Source organism: Podarcis erhardii, assembly GCF_964252035.2.
Source record: "Podarcis erhardii genome assembly, chromosome: 15".
NCBI lineage: Eukaryota > Metazoa > Chordata > Lepidosauria > Squamata > Lacertidae > Podarcis > Podarcis erhardii.
In genome coordinates, this window is record NC_138505.1 from 30,809,374 (window position 1) to 30,824,645 (window position 15,272).

Below are 15,272 nucleotides of genomic sequence, written 5' to 3' on the forward strand. Positions count from 1 at the left end.
CAGGCCCTGGATGGAGAATGCCACCAAGCCTCTGTCCATGCAGCGCTTTCTTATTGGATGATAAGTACAGCTAGTGAGGGGGCGTGGCTTTATTTGAGGGCCAGACAGAAACTCCCGGAGGGCCACATTTAGCCCCAGTCATGAGGTTTCCCAGCCTTGCACTACAAACCCACTAGGAGCTTTCCATGGTGCTGAAGCTGGGCTGTTTTTTCCTGAACCCAACTTTCGTGGCCTCTCTCTTTGTACATCTGATTTGACTCCTCCTGCTGTGAATTTGCCCAATGCGTCTGCCTGATGAGCTTTCGCTCAATTCAAGCCACATCTGCAGAATGCATTTAAAGCACTATTATACTACTTGGACAGTCACAAGACTCCCCCCGAAAGAATCCTAGGAACTGTACAGTGGTGCCCCGCAAGACGAACGCCTCGCAAGACGGAAAACCCGCTAGACGAAAGGGTTTTCCGTTTTGGAGGCGCTTCGCAAAACGAATTTCCCTATGGGCTTCCTTCGCAAGACGAAAGCCCATAGGGAAATCTCCGGGACAGCAGGGAAGCGCAGCGCGTCTTCCCCACTGTCCTCGGACCTCCTCTGAAGGCTGGCGGTGGGGCGGAGAGACCTCCTCCCGCCGCCAGCCTTGGGATGGCTGCTCCGAAGGCTGGCGGTGGGGCGGAGAGACCTTCTCCCCGCGCCAGCCTTCGGATGGCTGTCCTGAAGACTTGCGGTGGGAGGAGGGTTTTCCTTCCCACCGCCAACTTTCAGAATGCTGTTCTGAATGTTGGCGTGGGGAGGAAAAACCCTCCTCCCACCGCAAGCCCCGGGAACAGAGGAGAAGCGCTGCTGATTTTCAATGCATTCCTATGGGAAACCGTGCTTCGCAAGACGAAAAACTCGCAAGAGGAAAAAACTTGCGGAACGAATTAATTTCGTCTTGCGAGGCACCACTGTATTTCCCCCTGTAGAGCTACAACTCCCAGAGCGGTTTAAAAACCAGGGAATTCAGGCACTGTAACTCTGTGAGGAGAACAGGGGTCTCCTAACAACCTGCAGTGCCCTTAAGAAACGACAATTCGTAGGATGCTTTTGTGGAAGCCCTGTTTAAAACGATATGGTAGTACAGTCATACCTCAGGTTACAGACGCTTCAGGTTGTGCGTTTTCGGGTTGTGCACCGCGCCGAACCTGGAAGTACCGGAACGGGTTAGTTCCAGGTTTCGGCGCTCGCACAGAAGCACTAAATCACGCTTTGCACATGCGCAGAAGCGCCGAATCGCGACCCGTGTGTGCCCAGATGCGACGCTGCAGGTTGTGAACGTGCCTCCCATGTGGATCATGTTCGCAACCCGAGCGTTCACTGTATTTAAAATGTACAGTGCAGATGTGGCTTAAGTTAAGTCTAGGACTGCTCCCCACACCCTATCCCCATGAACTCCAGGCCTCCCCAGAACAAGATGTGAGGCATCGGGGCAGAGTATTGTGTGTACTGGACAGATTGCGTCCAGGTTTGCTATCCCAAAACAAATGACCACCGTTCTTAGTTATTCCAGAAGAAATGTGGTGCTTCCTTCATCGCGTATATGTGGAACACCCTAAAGTAGGAATGGGGAATCTGTGGGCCTCCAGATGTTGCAAAGACTACAAATTCCAGCACTTCCAGCTGGCAAGGCCTGTGGTCAGAGATGATGGGAGTCGTAGTTTAGAAACAACTACAAATTCCCCCATCCCTTCAGTAAAGCAGATAAATGGGATTCATTTTACCAGTCGTGATTCACAGGATAGGATACATTCCAGCCATAGCGCTGGGCGTCTTTGAGAAAACTTCCCAGGAGAGCTGCTTGGTGCATCAGCTTCTTAGGAATGCAACCAACATTCACACAGGTTCCACCAAGACCCCATTTGGTTCCTGAGGAAAAACAAAAAAAACCGGACGCATGTGTTCAGTGCCCCAGCCTGTCCTTAAATCGACATATATAAATATTGTTATTATTTGAATTTAGGCCCCACCTTTCCTCCCCAAGGAGCCCGGGGTAGCAAAGAGATACACAACTTAAAGCAAATACAACACCGTCCGAAAACAGTGAAAACTTCCGACTATATGGAAATGGCGGAAATGACTGGCAGAATCCGAGACCAGGGAGAAGAGTTGGTGGAAGAAGATTGGAAGAAATTTAAAATCTATTTACAGAAATATTGTAAAATTTTTGAATGTTGATGACGTTGAAATGAAATGAAGGGGTTCTAGTAATAAGGTAAAATAAGAATATGGAAGAATGAATTGATACTTGATGAAAATTTGAAGTTACAATATGTGAGGGAAAAAAATTAAGGATAAATCAATAGGGTATGAATTTGCTGAACCAATTTTTAAATGGAATACAAAAAAGGGAGGTGTGAGGAAGTCAGGAAAATAAGTTAATGAATGGTGAGAAATTAAAAAGAGGGATTTTTATTTTTATTTTTCTCTCTATGTTAAATGTTTGTATTTTTGTGTTGTATTTTTGTGTGGTTTTTTTCCATTTATTGTCTTATAACTTTATTCTTGTTAAAACTTAATAAAATATCATTAAAAAAAAAGATAACAGTGAAAACTTCCTAAAACCAATCTGTATTTTGATTCATATTGTTACGTGCCACTCCAAACTTCACTGAGCCACTACACAAGATTCCAGTTGGTGCAGGCGTACCGTTGGCAATGAGGCAGGATTACGGCTATAGTGTATTGATCATATAAGGCTTATTTACACATTTATAAAATCATAAAATTGTAGAGTTGGAAGGGACCACAAGGGTCATCTAGTCTAACCCCCTGCAATGCTGGAATCTTTCGCCGAACATGAGCCTACTTATGGAGGGGCTCGTAGCAGCAGCACCCCAAGATGTGACAGCTCATTTCATAGCAGTAGCAACAAAAACCCAGCACCATCCTTTCTCTGCAACCTATCCTGTGCTGCAGGGCACAACCCAGCTTTACTGTTCTTTTCTCTGCTTCCTGGTTACATCCCTTTTGACCCCAACCCTATAGCCTCCCAGCTTTCCATTTCTAACTCAGGAAGAGGCCTCACATCTGCATTCTCACGCCTATTTCTTTTGATCCTGTGTTGTGTTAATGCCTAATCCTTTGATGCTCTGAACTCGCTAATTGTTTCTCCCCCCCCCCCCCCCAGGCCTTCACCTCACAAAGAAGTCTGGGCTACTCCATTAACACTTGTTGATTTTGCTAGGATCACAATGTCCAAGGCACAACTCATGAAGCTTTCCTGGGTTAACTCTTCACATATGCTAATTCCAGGGGGTTGACAGTGGCTAACCCCTCTCTTAAATACGCAGGAGTCTGGCTATTGCCAGTCATAACGTACCAGTTCAAATTATATCCTAAGCATTGATTAAACCCAAGCATTTAGCAGCCACAGATCCATAACAATATATTACATGATGATGGTGATGATGACTGAATTGTTTCTTACCTTTGGGAGAAGGTTCCACATAATCTAATACAGCTACCTTCTTTCCAAATTGGGAAGCTTCAGAAATAAAAAGAAATCGCACAGTTATTTTAAAGGAAAGAGTAAAGCATCACCATTAGGGTGCCAATCTTGGGGGGAGGGGGAGATTTGTTGCTTTGGTGAGTTAGTTTTGCCGCTGCCTGTACCCAACATCCACCGCACCTTACAGCGCATTCAATTTCATTTCACTTCATTCTCACTTTTAATTTGTATACCGCCTTTCTATATCACTACGCACAAGGCAGTTTACAAGCAGAAGAAACTAAGAAGCAAAAAATACAGTGGAGGTCACACACATCCTAAAAATTTGATCCAATACAAAGAAGCATAGAAGCATAGCTATAAAATGAACAATAAAGTAATATCCAATAGCCCATTAAAAAGGTAAAGGTAAAGGTACCCCTGCCCGTACGGGCCAGTCTTGACAGACTCTGGGGTTGGTGCGCCCATCTCACTCAAGAGGCCAGGGGCCAGCACTGTCCGGAGACACTTCTAGGTCACGTGGCCAGTGTGACAAAGCTGCATCTGGCGAGCCAGCGCAGCACACGGAAACGCCGTTTACCTTCCCGCCAGTAAGCGGTCCCTATTTATCTACTTGCACCCGGGGGTGCTTTCGAACTGCTAGGTTGGCAGGCGCTGGGACCGAGCAGTGGGAGCGCACCCCGCCTCGGGGATTCGAACCGCCGACCTTTCGATCGGCAAGCCCTAGACGCTGAGGCTTTTACCCACAGCGCCACCCGCGTCCCTAAATAGCCCATTAGAATACACAATAACTTAAATTTAGAATACAGTAATACACAATAAATTAAATAACCAAGAGCTGGCCAACACGCTGTTCACTTATTTTCATTCTGAATTTCAATGACGGTAACTTTGCTGTCACATTATGATGTTCCACAATAAATCAGGCCAGAGGTAGCCAATGTACTGTACTTTTCCGTGTATAAGACTAGGGGCTTATTTTTACTCAAAAACAAGGTTTAAAAACTGGGGGCGTCTTATACATGGGTAGTAGGTAGGGGTGACGGGTGATTGGCTGCAACCGTGAGCTGCAGATTGTCACTGGCGAAGTGTGATTGGTGGCTGCGGCGAAGGGTCGCTTTGTATTGGCTGTGAGAAATGGGTGTGTGATTGGTTGCCGCGTCAAGAGCTGCTATTTTCTTCTGCTGTCGGTGATCGGATAGATGCTTGTAGCAGATGTGAGCGATTGTTAGCAAGCGGTACGAGCGATTGCAATCGTCGGGCTAGTGATTTACTGCATCCCCACACAAAAAAACTCGACAACTCTTCTCGATCCTCCCCCCAAAAGCAACAACTTTGGGCCATTTTGGAGTCCCCCCAAATAGGGGGTGTCTTATACAAGGGGGCGTGTTATACACAGAAAAGTACGGTAATCTCTCTCTGGATGTTTTGGGCTATAATTTCCATCAGTCCCAGCCAGCACAGCCAATGGTTAGGGATGACTGGAATTGTGGTCCAAAAAAACCAGGAGGGAACACTTTGGCTCCTGTGATCTATATTAAACACTACTGCTGCTTGACTCGTAACTGCAACCTCTGGGATGTGGCAGAGGTGCAAAGGGCCTCCATCCTCCCTCTCAAGCTCCTCTTTGCCTATGGCACCATCCATGTCTTCCTGCCCCTCTTCCAGCCCCAAGCCAGTCAAGGTAGTGGGAATCACAAGCCCTCCATTAAAGGCAAGCCGGACAAGCAGTCATCTGCAGCCCCACAAAGGAAAGGCGACCTAGGTTCTGCTGGACCACAACTCCCATTGTTCCTGACCATTGGTCATGCTGGCCAGAGCTGATTGCAGTTGAGAGTCCAAAAACATATGGGAGAAACAGACTGGCTAATAAGCTAGAGCAACAAAAGGATGCGGGTGGTGCTGTGGGTTAAACCACAGAGCCTAGGGCTTGCCGATCAGAAGGGTGGCGGTTCGAATCCCCACGACGGGGTGAGCTCCCGTTGCTCGGTCCCTGCTCCTGCCAACCTAGCAATTCGAAAGCACGTCAAAGTGCAAGTAGATAAATAGGTACTGCTCCGACGGGAAGGTAAACGGCGTTTCCGTGCGCTGCTCTGGTTCGCCAGAAGCGGCTTAGTCATGCTGGCCACATGACCCGGAAGCTGTACGCCGGCTCCCTCGGCCAGTAAAGCGAGATGAGCGCCGCAACCCCAGTTGGCCACAACTGGACCCAATGGTCAGGGGTCCCTTTACCTTTACAGCAACAAAAGCAACTGGGAGGATCACCCTCGGATGAGCTGCCAAGTAACACATTGCAATAATGATTTACAGGTGCAGAACTTGCTACAGCATTGTGAATTTCATTACCCCTTTTGGGTGAAAGGCCAGGCAGAGATAATGTTGAGATAACTCAACCCAAGGAGAGCCATGATAATAAATCGGGCCAAAATCCAGCACCTTGTTCTCAAAACGGCCAATCAGGAAGCTCAAAAGGAGGACCTGAGCGCCACAGTGCTCTGCCCACCTGAAATTCCTAGCAAAACAGATATTTAGAGGCATAGTGTCCTCAACAGTGGAGACAGAGCATAGCCGTTATGGCGAATAGCCACTGATAGATTATCCACATCTCTGTATGCCCTGCCTCCTTCCCTCAGGAAAACCTGATCTTTAGTGCTCAATTAGAACAAACAGCAATCAGGTTTTCTGTGGTTAGTCATTTGTTCTGATCTCAGAACCAAACAGCAGGTTTTCCAGAGGAAGCGGAAGGGGGAAGGCAGAACCGCTTTGACCCATGCCTAGAAAAGTATGGTTCAAGTGGAAAGCAGTTCAGACCACAAGTGGAAGCGTGGACAAGCCCATGGGCTTAATGTAGATTGTAAGCCCCTTCTTCCTCATTTAATTCTCCCTCGTCTATGCAGAGTCCTCCTCTACCCCCTGCTGTCCCATAGCATTCGTATTCCATCGATTTATAGAACGGTGCTATGATGTTGACAGTTTTATACTCGACCCCTTTCTCAATTGTCCCTAGCAAAATTAGGTTGCCTCACAACTGCACATGATGCCATGAATTACCTTCTTTTGCACAAGCAAGGCCGCCAGATCCTCCCCCGACGACTAGGAGATCATACTCGTGCTTCTCTGAAAGAGAGAAAGGAGAGGAGATTTTTTATTTATTTTAATAGCACAATCCAGGAGAGATGATGCTAAGTATCTGAAGAGGCAGCCTGATATTTGGTTGGTCTATTTTGTTAGCCCGCTTAGGGCCCTCGTATTTACGGGACTGCCTCTCCTGGTCTGCCCCGCAGAGGACCTTAAGGTCCATGAATAATCATAGTTTAGAGGTCCTGGGCCCTAAGGAAGTCAGATTATCCTCTACCAGGGCCAGGGCCTTCTCAGTGATGGCTCAGACCTGGTGGAATGCTCTGTCCCATGAGACCAGGGCCCTGCAGGATTTAACCTCCTTCCACAGGGCCTGTAAGACAGAGCTATTCTGCCTGACTTTCAATTTGAATTTAGCCTGATCTTTTATTCCCCTTCCTTCCCTCCCCCTCCCCTTTTAATGAAGATTACCCACTCTGGGATCCCACAGCTAATTCTCCCCTGGCCTCCTCGCTGGCCCAAATAGGACTAATTTAGCCACCTAGCCCTGGTGATCATCTAATGTTTATTGGATGGATTTTCCCCTAAATTGATTTTTGAACTTTGAATTTATTGTTATTCACACTTTTATACTGTATTTTATGCTGTTTTTTGTTGTATCACAATTGTGTTTAAAATTTGTTGTTAGCCGCCTTGAGCTCGGTTTTCTGAACTGGGAAGGGCAGGGTATAAATAAAAATTTATTATTATTATTATTATTATCTTGGCGGGGGTGGTTACAGGTTGCTCGCCCTGCAGTACATGGAGTTGAACAGGTGCTGGGAACCTTTTGTTCCTTAGATGTTGCTGAACTACAACTCCCATCAGCCATAGCAAGCGTGGCCAATGGCCAGGGATGATGGGAGAGGTAGTTCTGCAACATCTGGAGGGCCCAATGTTTCACACACCTGGAACAGAACTTTCAGTAATGCCCTGGTTCACATATAACAGTTAACCATGGTTTAGTTTAACCATAGTTAAAGTTGATTGTCTGAACCACCCCCTTGGCTTAACTATGGCTTATTTACTATTACGAGGGTTGTTCAGCGCAGAAATCTATGGTATCAGTATTTGGAGGGTCCCCCCCCCCAAGAATGCTCCTATTTTCAGCTGTAAAATTGTAGATGTTGTGAAGTGTATCACAAATCTCTCCCCCCCCTTTTTTTTTTTGCTGAGCTTCAGAATGACAGACAGAGACAGAGAGAATCACAGAGAAATTTCTTTGCAATGGGCCTGTTTGTGCTCTTGCAAGGCTGTTGCAACAGTAGAAAATATTACCTCAGCTTTCCCCACCCATTCTAGGCAGGAGCATGCAGGAAAAGTACAAAACAGCTCTAAGCAAGGACATCACATAACCTGGCACTGAGAATCTAGAAATTTCCGAATCATGCATGCCGAGTTTGGAAAACAGTGCAGAAAAGACATGTTTTAATTGCATTCTCAGATGATAAGTCATCATAAAACACAGTGAGACTCTTATGACAGGAGCTGGGTCAAAAGTGTCCCCAAATTTCCATCTGTTTATTTGTGCCGGGGAGAGGGAGACTAACCCTGCCTGTCACATATTTCAGTGACCGAAATGGTTACGAGGGAGGGGGGAAAACAGCTTTGTGGTCTGCGCTCTTTAAGAAAGCCTTGGGAATTGTTTGAGAGGGAAAAGGTTTGTTTTTCTTGAGGTTTATTTGCCAGATAGGCAAGCAGTGATTATTTTTAAGCCTGACACATTATCATCGCTGGGTGTACAAGGGAGGAAATGAGATTTAGCCAAGAAAACAACAACAAACAAACAAACTGAAAATAAACCCTATCAACCATCAGATTGCTGAAGTTTTGCTGAGGAGCACAAACAGTATCCAAATCGAGCCAGCCCTCCCCGAGTCGCCTCAGACGGCCCCCAAAATTGGCCAGATTGCATAACAACAAAGCAAATATCATAGATTCAGAGCGATGGAGGGAACGTTACAGGCCATCAAACCCAAGCGGATGTTGACAGCCGGCCGCTTCCACTCCTGGCTTCCAAAGCAGACTGGTTTCTCTACTGCCTGTCGCTCACACCTTTAGCATCTTCCCGGCAGGTAAAAGAGGGAAGAGAAAAAAAGGTAAGTAGGAAGACTGATAATAGGTTGGACATTCCCTAGGTTATGGGGTGTGGCAGCTCAGGAAGAAGGTATTTATTTAGGGTGTGATTCTGTTTGCAGTTTCTATTTTAGTTTAGGGAAGCTTTTTAATGTTTAATAGATTACAGTGGTACCTCGGGTTACAGACGCTTCAGGTTACAGACTCCGCTAACCCAGAAATAATACCTCGGGTTAAGAACTTTGCTTCAGGATGAGAACAGAAATTGTGCTCTGGCGGCACGGCGGCAGCGGGAGGCCCCATTAGCTAAAGTGGTGCTTCAGGTTAAGAACAGTTTCAGGTTAAGAAAGGACCTCCAGAACGAATTAAGTACGTAACCAGAGGTACCACTGTATTGTATTTTAATATTCTGTTGGAAGCAGCCCAGAGTGGCTGGGGAAACCCAACTAGATGGGCAGGGTATAAATAATAATAATTATTATTATTATTATTATTATTATTATTATTATTATTACAGTGGTACCTCAGGTTAACTGTTCTTAACCTGAAGCACCACTTTAGCTAATGGGGCCTCCTGCTGCTGCCGGAGCACGATTTCTGTTCTCATCCTGAAGCAAAGTTCTTAACCCGAGGTACTATTTCTGAGTTAGTGGAGTCTGTAACCTGAAGTGTATATAACCTGAAGCGTATGTAACCTGAAGCGTATGTAACCCGAGGTACCACTGTATTATTATTATTTTAGGGGAGGGCTGCAGCTTAGTGGTGGAGCACCTGGTTCACATTGCGGAAGGTCCCGGGTTCAAATCCCCGGCATCTTCAGGTAGGGCTGGGTGAGACCCCCTTGCCTGAAACCCTGGAGAGCTGAAGTCGGTCAGTGTATAAGACAATACTGAGCTGGATAGACCAATGGTCGAACTCTGTTCCTGTGTACTTAGTATTATCAGAATAACCGTCTATTAGCTTTCTTACCTATCCTTCACCACAAGGTCCCGGGGAGGTGAAAACAATGCAAAAATATAAGATTAAAAAATATATATAAATGCAAGATTAAAATTGGTTAAGACAGTTGGCAGTCAAAAGAATATACTGCATTGCAGCGGGTGCAAAAGAATCTTCCCTTGCAAGGCTGATCTCTATAAACAGAGATTCAGACTGTGTACACACATTACACTTAACGCATATGGCTTTCCCCAAAGAATGCTGGGAACTGTAGTTCACCCTCACAGAGCTATAGTTCCCAGCAGCCTTAACAAACTAGATCCTTTGGGGTGAGTCGGGTGAGTCAGCTCAGAAGCAGGTCCTGCTGTGGTTCGAAGGACCTCCCCGCCAAATTAGCAATGTTGATTAATACCATATTCAAATTGCTATGATCTTTTAAAAATGGGTCTAACTGTATTTTGAATGTTGTACCACCGCAGTGACTGGATGGGTGCTCACATCAAGGAAACCCCTCTTCCCAAAAAAGCTTTTCTGAATACGACAGGTTTTTTAAACTTGATTGTTGCTCAGTTTCCTTACTTTTGTACTTGATCGATTAAAGATTAAAGCTGTGAATTGCTCAGAGACGGTGGTTAATTGGGCTGTACAGTGGACGCTCAGGTTGCGAATGTGATCCGTGTGGGAGGCACGGTCGCAACCCACGGTGCCACGTCTGCACACGCGCGGGTTGTGATTCGGCGTTTCTGCGCATGCGCAAAGCGTGATTTAGCGCTTCTGCGCATGTGCGACCGCTGAAACCCAGAAGTACAGTGGTGCCCCGCAAGACGAATGCCTCGCAAGATGAAAAACCCGCTAGACGAAAGGGTTTTCCGTTTTTCGAGGTGCTTCGCAAGACAAATTTCCCTATGGGCTTGCTTCGCAAGACGAAAATGTCTTGCGGGTTTTTCCGACTTTTTTTCCTCCCCCCCCCTTTTTCTAAGCCGCTAAGCCGCTTATCCACTTATCCGCTAAGCTGCTAAAAGCCGCTAATAGCGCTAATCCGCTAATGGGCTTGCTTCGCAAGACGAAAAAACCTCTAGACGAAGAGACTCGCGGAACGGATTCTTTTCGTCTTGCGAGGCACCACTGTAACCCATTCCGGTACTTCCAGGTTTCGGCAGGGCCATAACCCGAAAAAACGCAACCTAGAATCATAGAATCATAGAGTTGGAAGAGACCACAAGGGCCATCGAGTCCAACCCCCTGCCAAGCAGGAAACACCATCAGAGCACTCCTGACATATGGTTGTCAAGCCTCTGCTTAAAGACCTCCAAAGAAGGAGACTCCACCACACTCCTTGGCAGCAAATTCCACTGTCGAACAGCTCTTACTGTCAGGAAGGTCTTCCTAATGTCTAGGTGGAATCTTCTTTCTTGTAGTTTGGAACCATTGCTCCGTGTCCGCTTCTCTGGAGCAGCAGAAAACAACCTTTCTCCCTCCTCTATGTGACATCCTTTTATGTATTTGAACATGGCTATCATATCACCCCTTAACCTCCTCTTCTCCAGGCTAAACATGCCCAGCTCCCTTAGCCGTTCCTCATAAGGCATTGTTTCCAGGCCTTTGACCATTTTGGTTGCCCTCCTCTGGACACGTTCCAGTTTGTCAGTGTCCTTCTTGAACTGTGGTGCCCAGAACTGGACACAGTACTCCAGGTGAGGTCTGACCAGAGCAGAATACAGTGGCACCATTACTTCCCTTGACCTAGATGCTATACTCCTATTGATGCAGGGTTAAGAACTTTGCTTCAGGATGAGAACAGAAATCGCACTGCAGCAGCAGGAGGCCCCATTAGCTAAAGTGGTACCTCAGGTTAAGAACAGAAAACAAAGCAACCTGAAGCGTCTGTAACCCGAGGTATGACTGTATATGAATGTGCCAACCAAAACAACAAATCTCCCCATAAGCATAGCATATTAAGAGCCATTTGACAGTGGAACAGACTCCCACAAGAAGTGCCAGACTCTCCTTCCTTGGATGTTTTTAAGCAGAGGTTGGAGGGACATCTGTCGTGTGTGATCAAGCTGAGATTCCTGCATTGCAGGGGGTTGGACTAGATGACCCTTGGGGTCCCTTCCGACTCTATAATTCTATGATTTTGTATCAGGTAAAAGGCAAGTCTACAATAGTTCTCCCTGACATCTACACAGGAAAATTTACAGCCATACCTCAGGTTAAATTTGCTTCAAGTTGAGCGCATTCGAGTTGCGCTCCGCGGCAAACCGGAAGTAACGGAGCTACAGTGGTGCCCCGCAAGACAAACGCCTCGCAAGACGGAAAACCCGCTAGACGAAAGGGTTTTCCATTTTGGAGGCGCTTCGCAAAACGAATTTCCCCATGGGCTTGCTTTGCAAGACGAAAATGTCTTGCGAGTTCCTGCGGGGTTTTTTCCCCTTCCCCCCCCTTTTCCTAAGCCCTAAGCCGCTTATCAGCTGATCCGCTAAAAGCCGCTAAACCGCTAATAGCGCTAATCCGCTAAGCTGTCAATGGGCTTGCTTCGCAAGACAAAAAAACCGCTAGACAAAGAGCCTCACGGAACGGATTAATTTCGTCTTGCGAGGCACCACTGTAGTTACTTCCGGGTTTCGCCGCTTGTGCATGCGCAGATGCTCAAAACGACGTCACGCACATGCGCAGAAGCAGCGAAAAGCAACACGCGCGCGACAAGACGTGCCATTACTAGATACGTTTACCTCTAGATACGAACGGGATCCGTTCCGGAGCCCCGTTCGGATCTAGAGGTACCACTGTATTTGCAATAGTGCATCTAGTTATGTAAGTAAACACCTGCAGTTTGAAGAGCTACAAGTCAGAAACGGGTTGATCCCTACAGTAAGAACTAGGCCTTGCCACCCGGATAAAGTAAACAGTAATGCTTGGAACAACCTCTTTGCGTAGTCAGCTGGAGCGAGTGTGAATCACGGCCAGGTAATCAAGAAAAGAGCCAAATTGCAGTTGGTAGATTTTAGGTAACCGAAGACAGGTACATGGGCAGGTGAGTGAAGATGCGATAACACTGGTGGACTTTGTGACAAGGCCCCTCACAGAGACACCTTTCAGATAAAGAATGTAATCGTGCGAGAAGGTACCAAAATTATTTCATCGCTGACACGTTTTAAGCTACTACAGCAAGAGAAAAGCCCTTGTGGAGACTTGCATATAGGCCTGTTTTGCACATGCAAGTCAAACCATGGTTTAGTGTGAAGACAGGAAAGAGATTACAGATGCTGATACACTCAGGGAAGCTTACGCCAGGCTTATCTGGCTTTTGTGTTACTGAAACCCAGGCTTGCGGTTTAGTTTTCTCCAGACTAACCACAACCTGTAAACCCCAGAACAAACCGGGAGCCCACAGGTTCACACTAAACCATGGTTTGGCGTGGAGTGCTGCGGAAGCAAGCACACAGACCCATTGCAACATAAGCTATTGTGGACAGAGCACAAAACATTGGTTGGTCTTTTAAGATGTCACTGGATTTTTGCATTTTATTTCATAGTTGGGAACCCTATCATTTGCAGGTCTATGTAGATGGCAGGCCATCAACTGTTGACAGAAATCAATTATTTGTATTTACAAATGGGTACTTTGTTGACACAATCCTCCTGCTTGACAAAACCTGAAGGATTTGGACGTAGCACACTTTAAGGAGCACCTCAGACCTTTTATCTCAGCTCAGTCACTGAGATCATTCAGCATCGATAGCTGTCTTTCATGTTACAGAGGTCTAAATGGCCTTTCAAGTGTCTCTTAAAAACCTTTTTATGCCTTTGTAGCAGTTTAACTTTTATTTTTGAATAGCCAGTACACCCCTGAGCATTTTTATTTTATCTTTTAAATGGTGTTTTAGGGTTCAACACTGTACACCTCCTTGATAACTCGTATTTCTGGCGGTACAAAAATACTTCGGCAAACAACTAAAACTCTTCCTTTCGCACTGTTAAATTAATCTGAGGACTGGCAGATCCAAAAATGTAAATAGACATCATGGTACCCACTCGCTGTTTTTGTGTGTTATTTCTAATTTCTTGATAGCTTAGGTGCCAAGGCAGGAAGTACAGGGCACCCATCTAAGATACGTGCTCTGAAACACCCTGCCTATAATTGGCAAGGCAGGCATTCAACAGGTGGAGCATTCCAGGCACTTGGTTTGGGCCCCTCTTCTCTATCCTGGCAGAAGTCTAACTGGTAGAGCATGGCGTGGCAAGGCAGGCATTCAACGGGTGGAGCATTCCAGGGACTTGGGTGGGACCCCTCTTCTCTACACTAGCAAAAGTCCAACTGGTGTGTGTGTGTGTGTGTGTGTGTGTATATATAATAATAATAATAGCTGTCAACTTTTCCCTTTTCTTGAGAGGAATCCTATTCAGAATAAGGGAATTTCCCTTAAAAAAGGGAAAACGTTGACAGCTATGATATATATATATATATATATATATATATATATATATATATATATACACACACACACACACACACACACACCCCGCTTCAGTGTAGAAAAAAACACAAAGCAGCCCCCCCCCCCCAAAGATAAAGCAATAAAAGTATCCCTTAAAAAATTTGGACCAGTTAAAAACATACAGAAAGTTAAGACCACAATAAAATAGACTAAAGCTGGCACAGATTTTCTAAGCGTAATAATGACCATTGCTGGCTGCTCTTTTTCTTCCCTGCCTCCTACTGTCGTGGCTGAAACCGGTGGTGTAGCAGGCAGGAATTCAACAGGCAAAGCCTCCCCCAACAGGGGAGAATGCAAAGGCGGGACCCCAGGCTGGGAAGGCTTCCCCGGTTGGATTCCTGCCTGCCAGGGCCCTCTCCTCTCCAGCCCAGCTTTGCAGAGGCGCCTGCTCCGTCTCCGCCCGCCTGCGACCCCCGCCGACCATCGGGGATCCCCGTACCTGAAGACAGGGCCCGCGCTGTACGGCAGAGCCCGGGCTTGCGTAGGAAGCGCGGGCTCGCTCGGCACAGCGCCGCCATGCTGCTGTACGGCAGCCCAGCTTCCTCACGAGGACCCCGGGCTCGGATCAGGGGCTGCCCGCGCGAGTGCCTGGCTGCCTGCTCGCGCCGCCTCAGACGCCCCGTCGCCCAGTGAGGAGGAGGAGGAGCCAGGCGGGCGGCGCGGAGAAGGGTCGCCTTCGGGGCCGGGTAGGTGAGACTCGCGGGGGAGGAGTCCGCGGTGGGAAGGGCCCTGCCCAATGGGTGGGGCCGGAGAGGGAGGGGCCACCCACCTCTCCTCTTTCCTGGCAGAGGTTCAACTGGTAGAGCATGGCTTGGCAAGGCAGGCATTCAACAGGTGGAGCATTCCAGGCACTTGGTTTGGGCCCCTCTTCTCTACCCCGGCAGAGGTCTAACTGGTGGAGCACGAGCAAATGCAGGCATTCAACAGGTGGAGCATTCCAGGCACTTGGGTGGAACCCCTCTTTCCTACCCTGGCAGAGGTCCAACAGGTAAAGCATAGCTTGGCAAGGAAGGCATTCAACAGGTGGAGCATTCCAGGCACTTGGGTGGAACCCCTCTTTTCTACCCTGGCAGAGGTCCAACAGGTAAAGCATGGCTTGGCAAGGAAGGCATTCAACAGGTGGAGCACTCCAGGCACTTGGTTTGGGCCCCTCTTCTCT

The 15,272-nt window shown here is 47.2% G+C and overlaps 1 protein-coding gene across 1 annotated transcript in view; it reads right to left on the bottom strand.

Annotated features, from left to right (window-relative positions):
* Positions 1–14,688, bottom strand: part of TXNRD2 (thioredoxin reductase 2) — a 69,280-nt gene extending 54,592 nt beyond the window's left edge. Inside the window, exons 1-4 of the mRNA XM_081842804.1 lie at positions 14,553–14,688; positions 6,534–6,599; positions 3,462–3,518; positions 1,756–1,900 (exon numbers count right to left, since the gene is read on the bottom strand). Of these exons, the coding sequence (XP_081698930.1) occupies positions 1,756–1,900; positions 3,462–3,518; positions 6,534–6,599; positions 14,553–14,631 (347 nt within the window). The 5' untranslated portion in view covers positions 14,632–14,688. The remainder of the gene's footprint in view (positions 1–1,755; positions 1,901–3,461; positions 3,519–6,533; positions 6,600–14,552) is intronic.
* Positions 14,689–15,272: the final 584 nt, after the last annotated feature.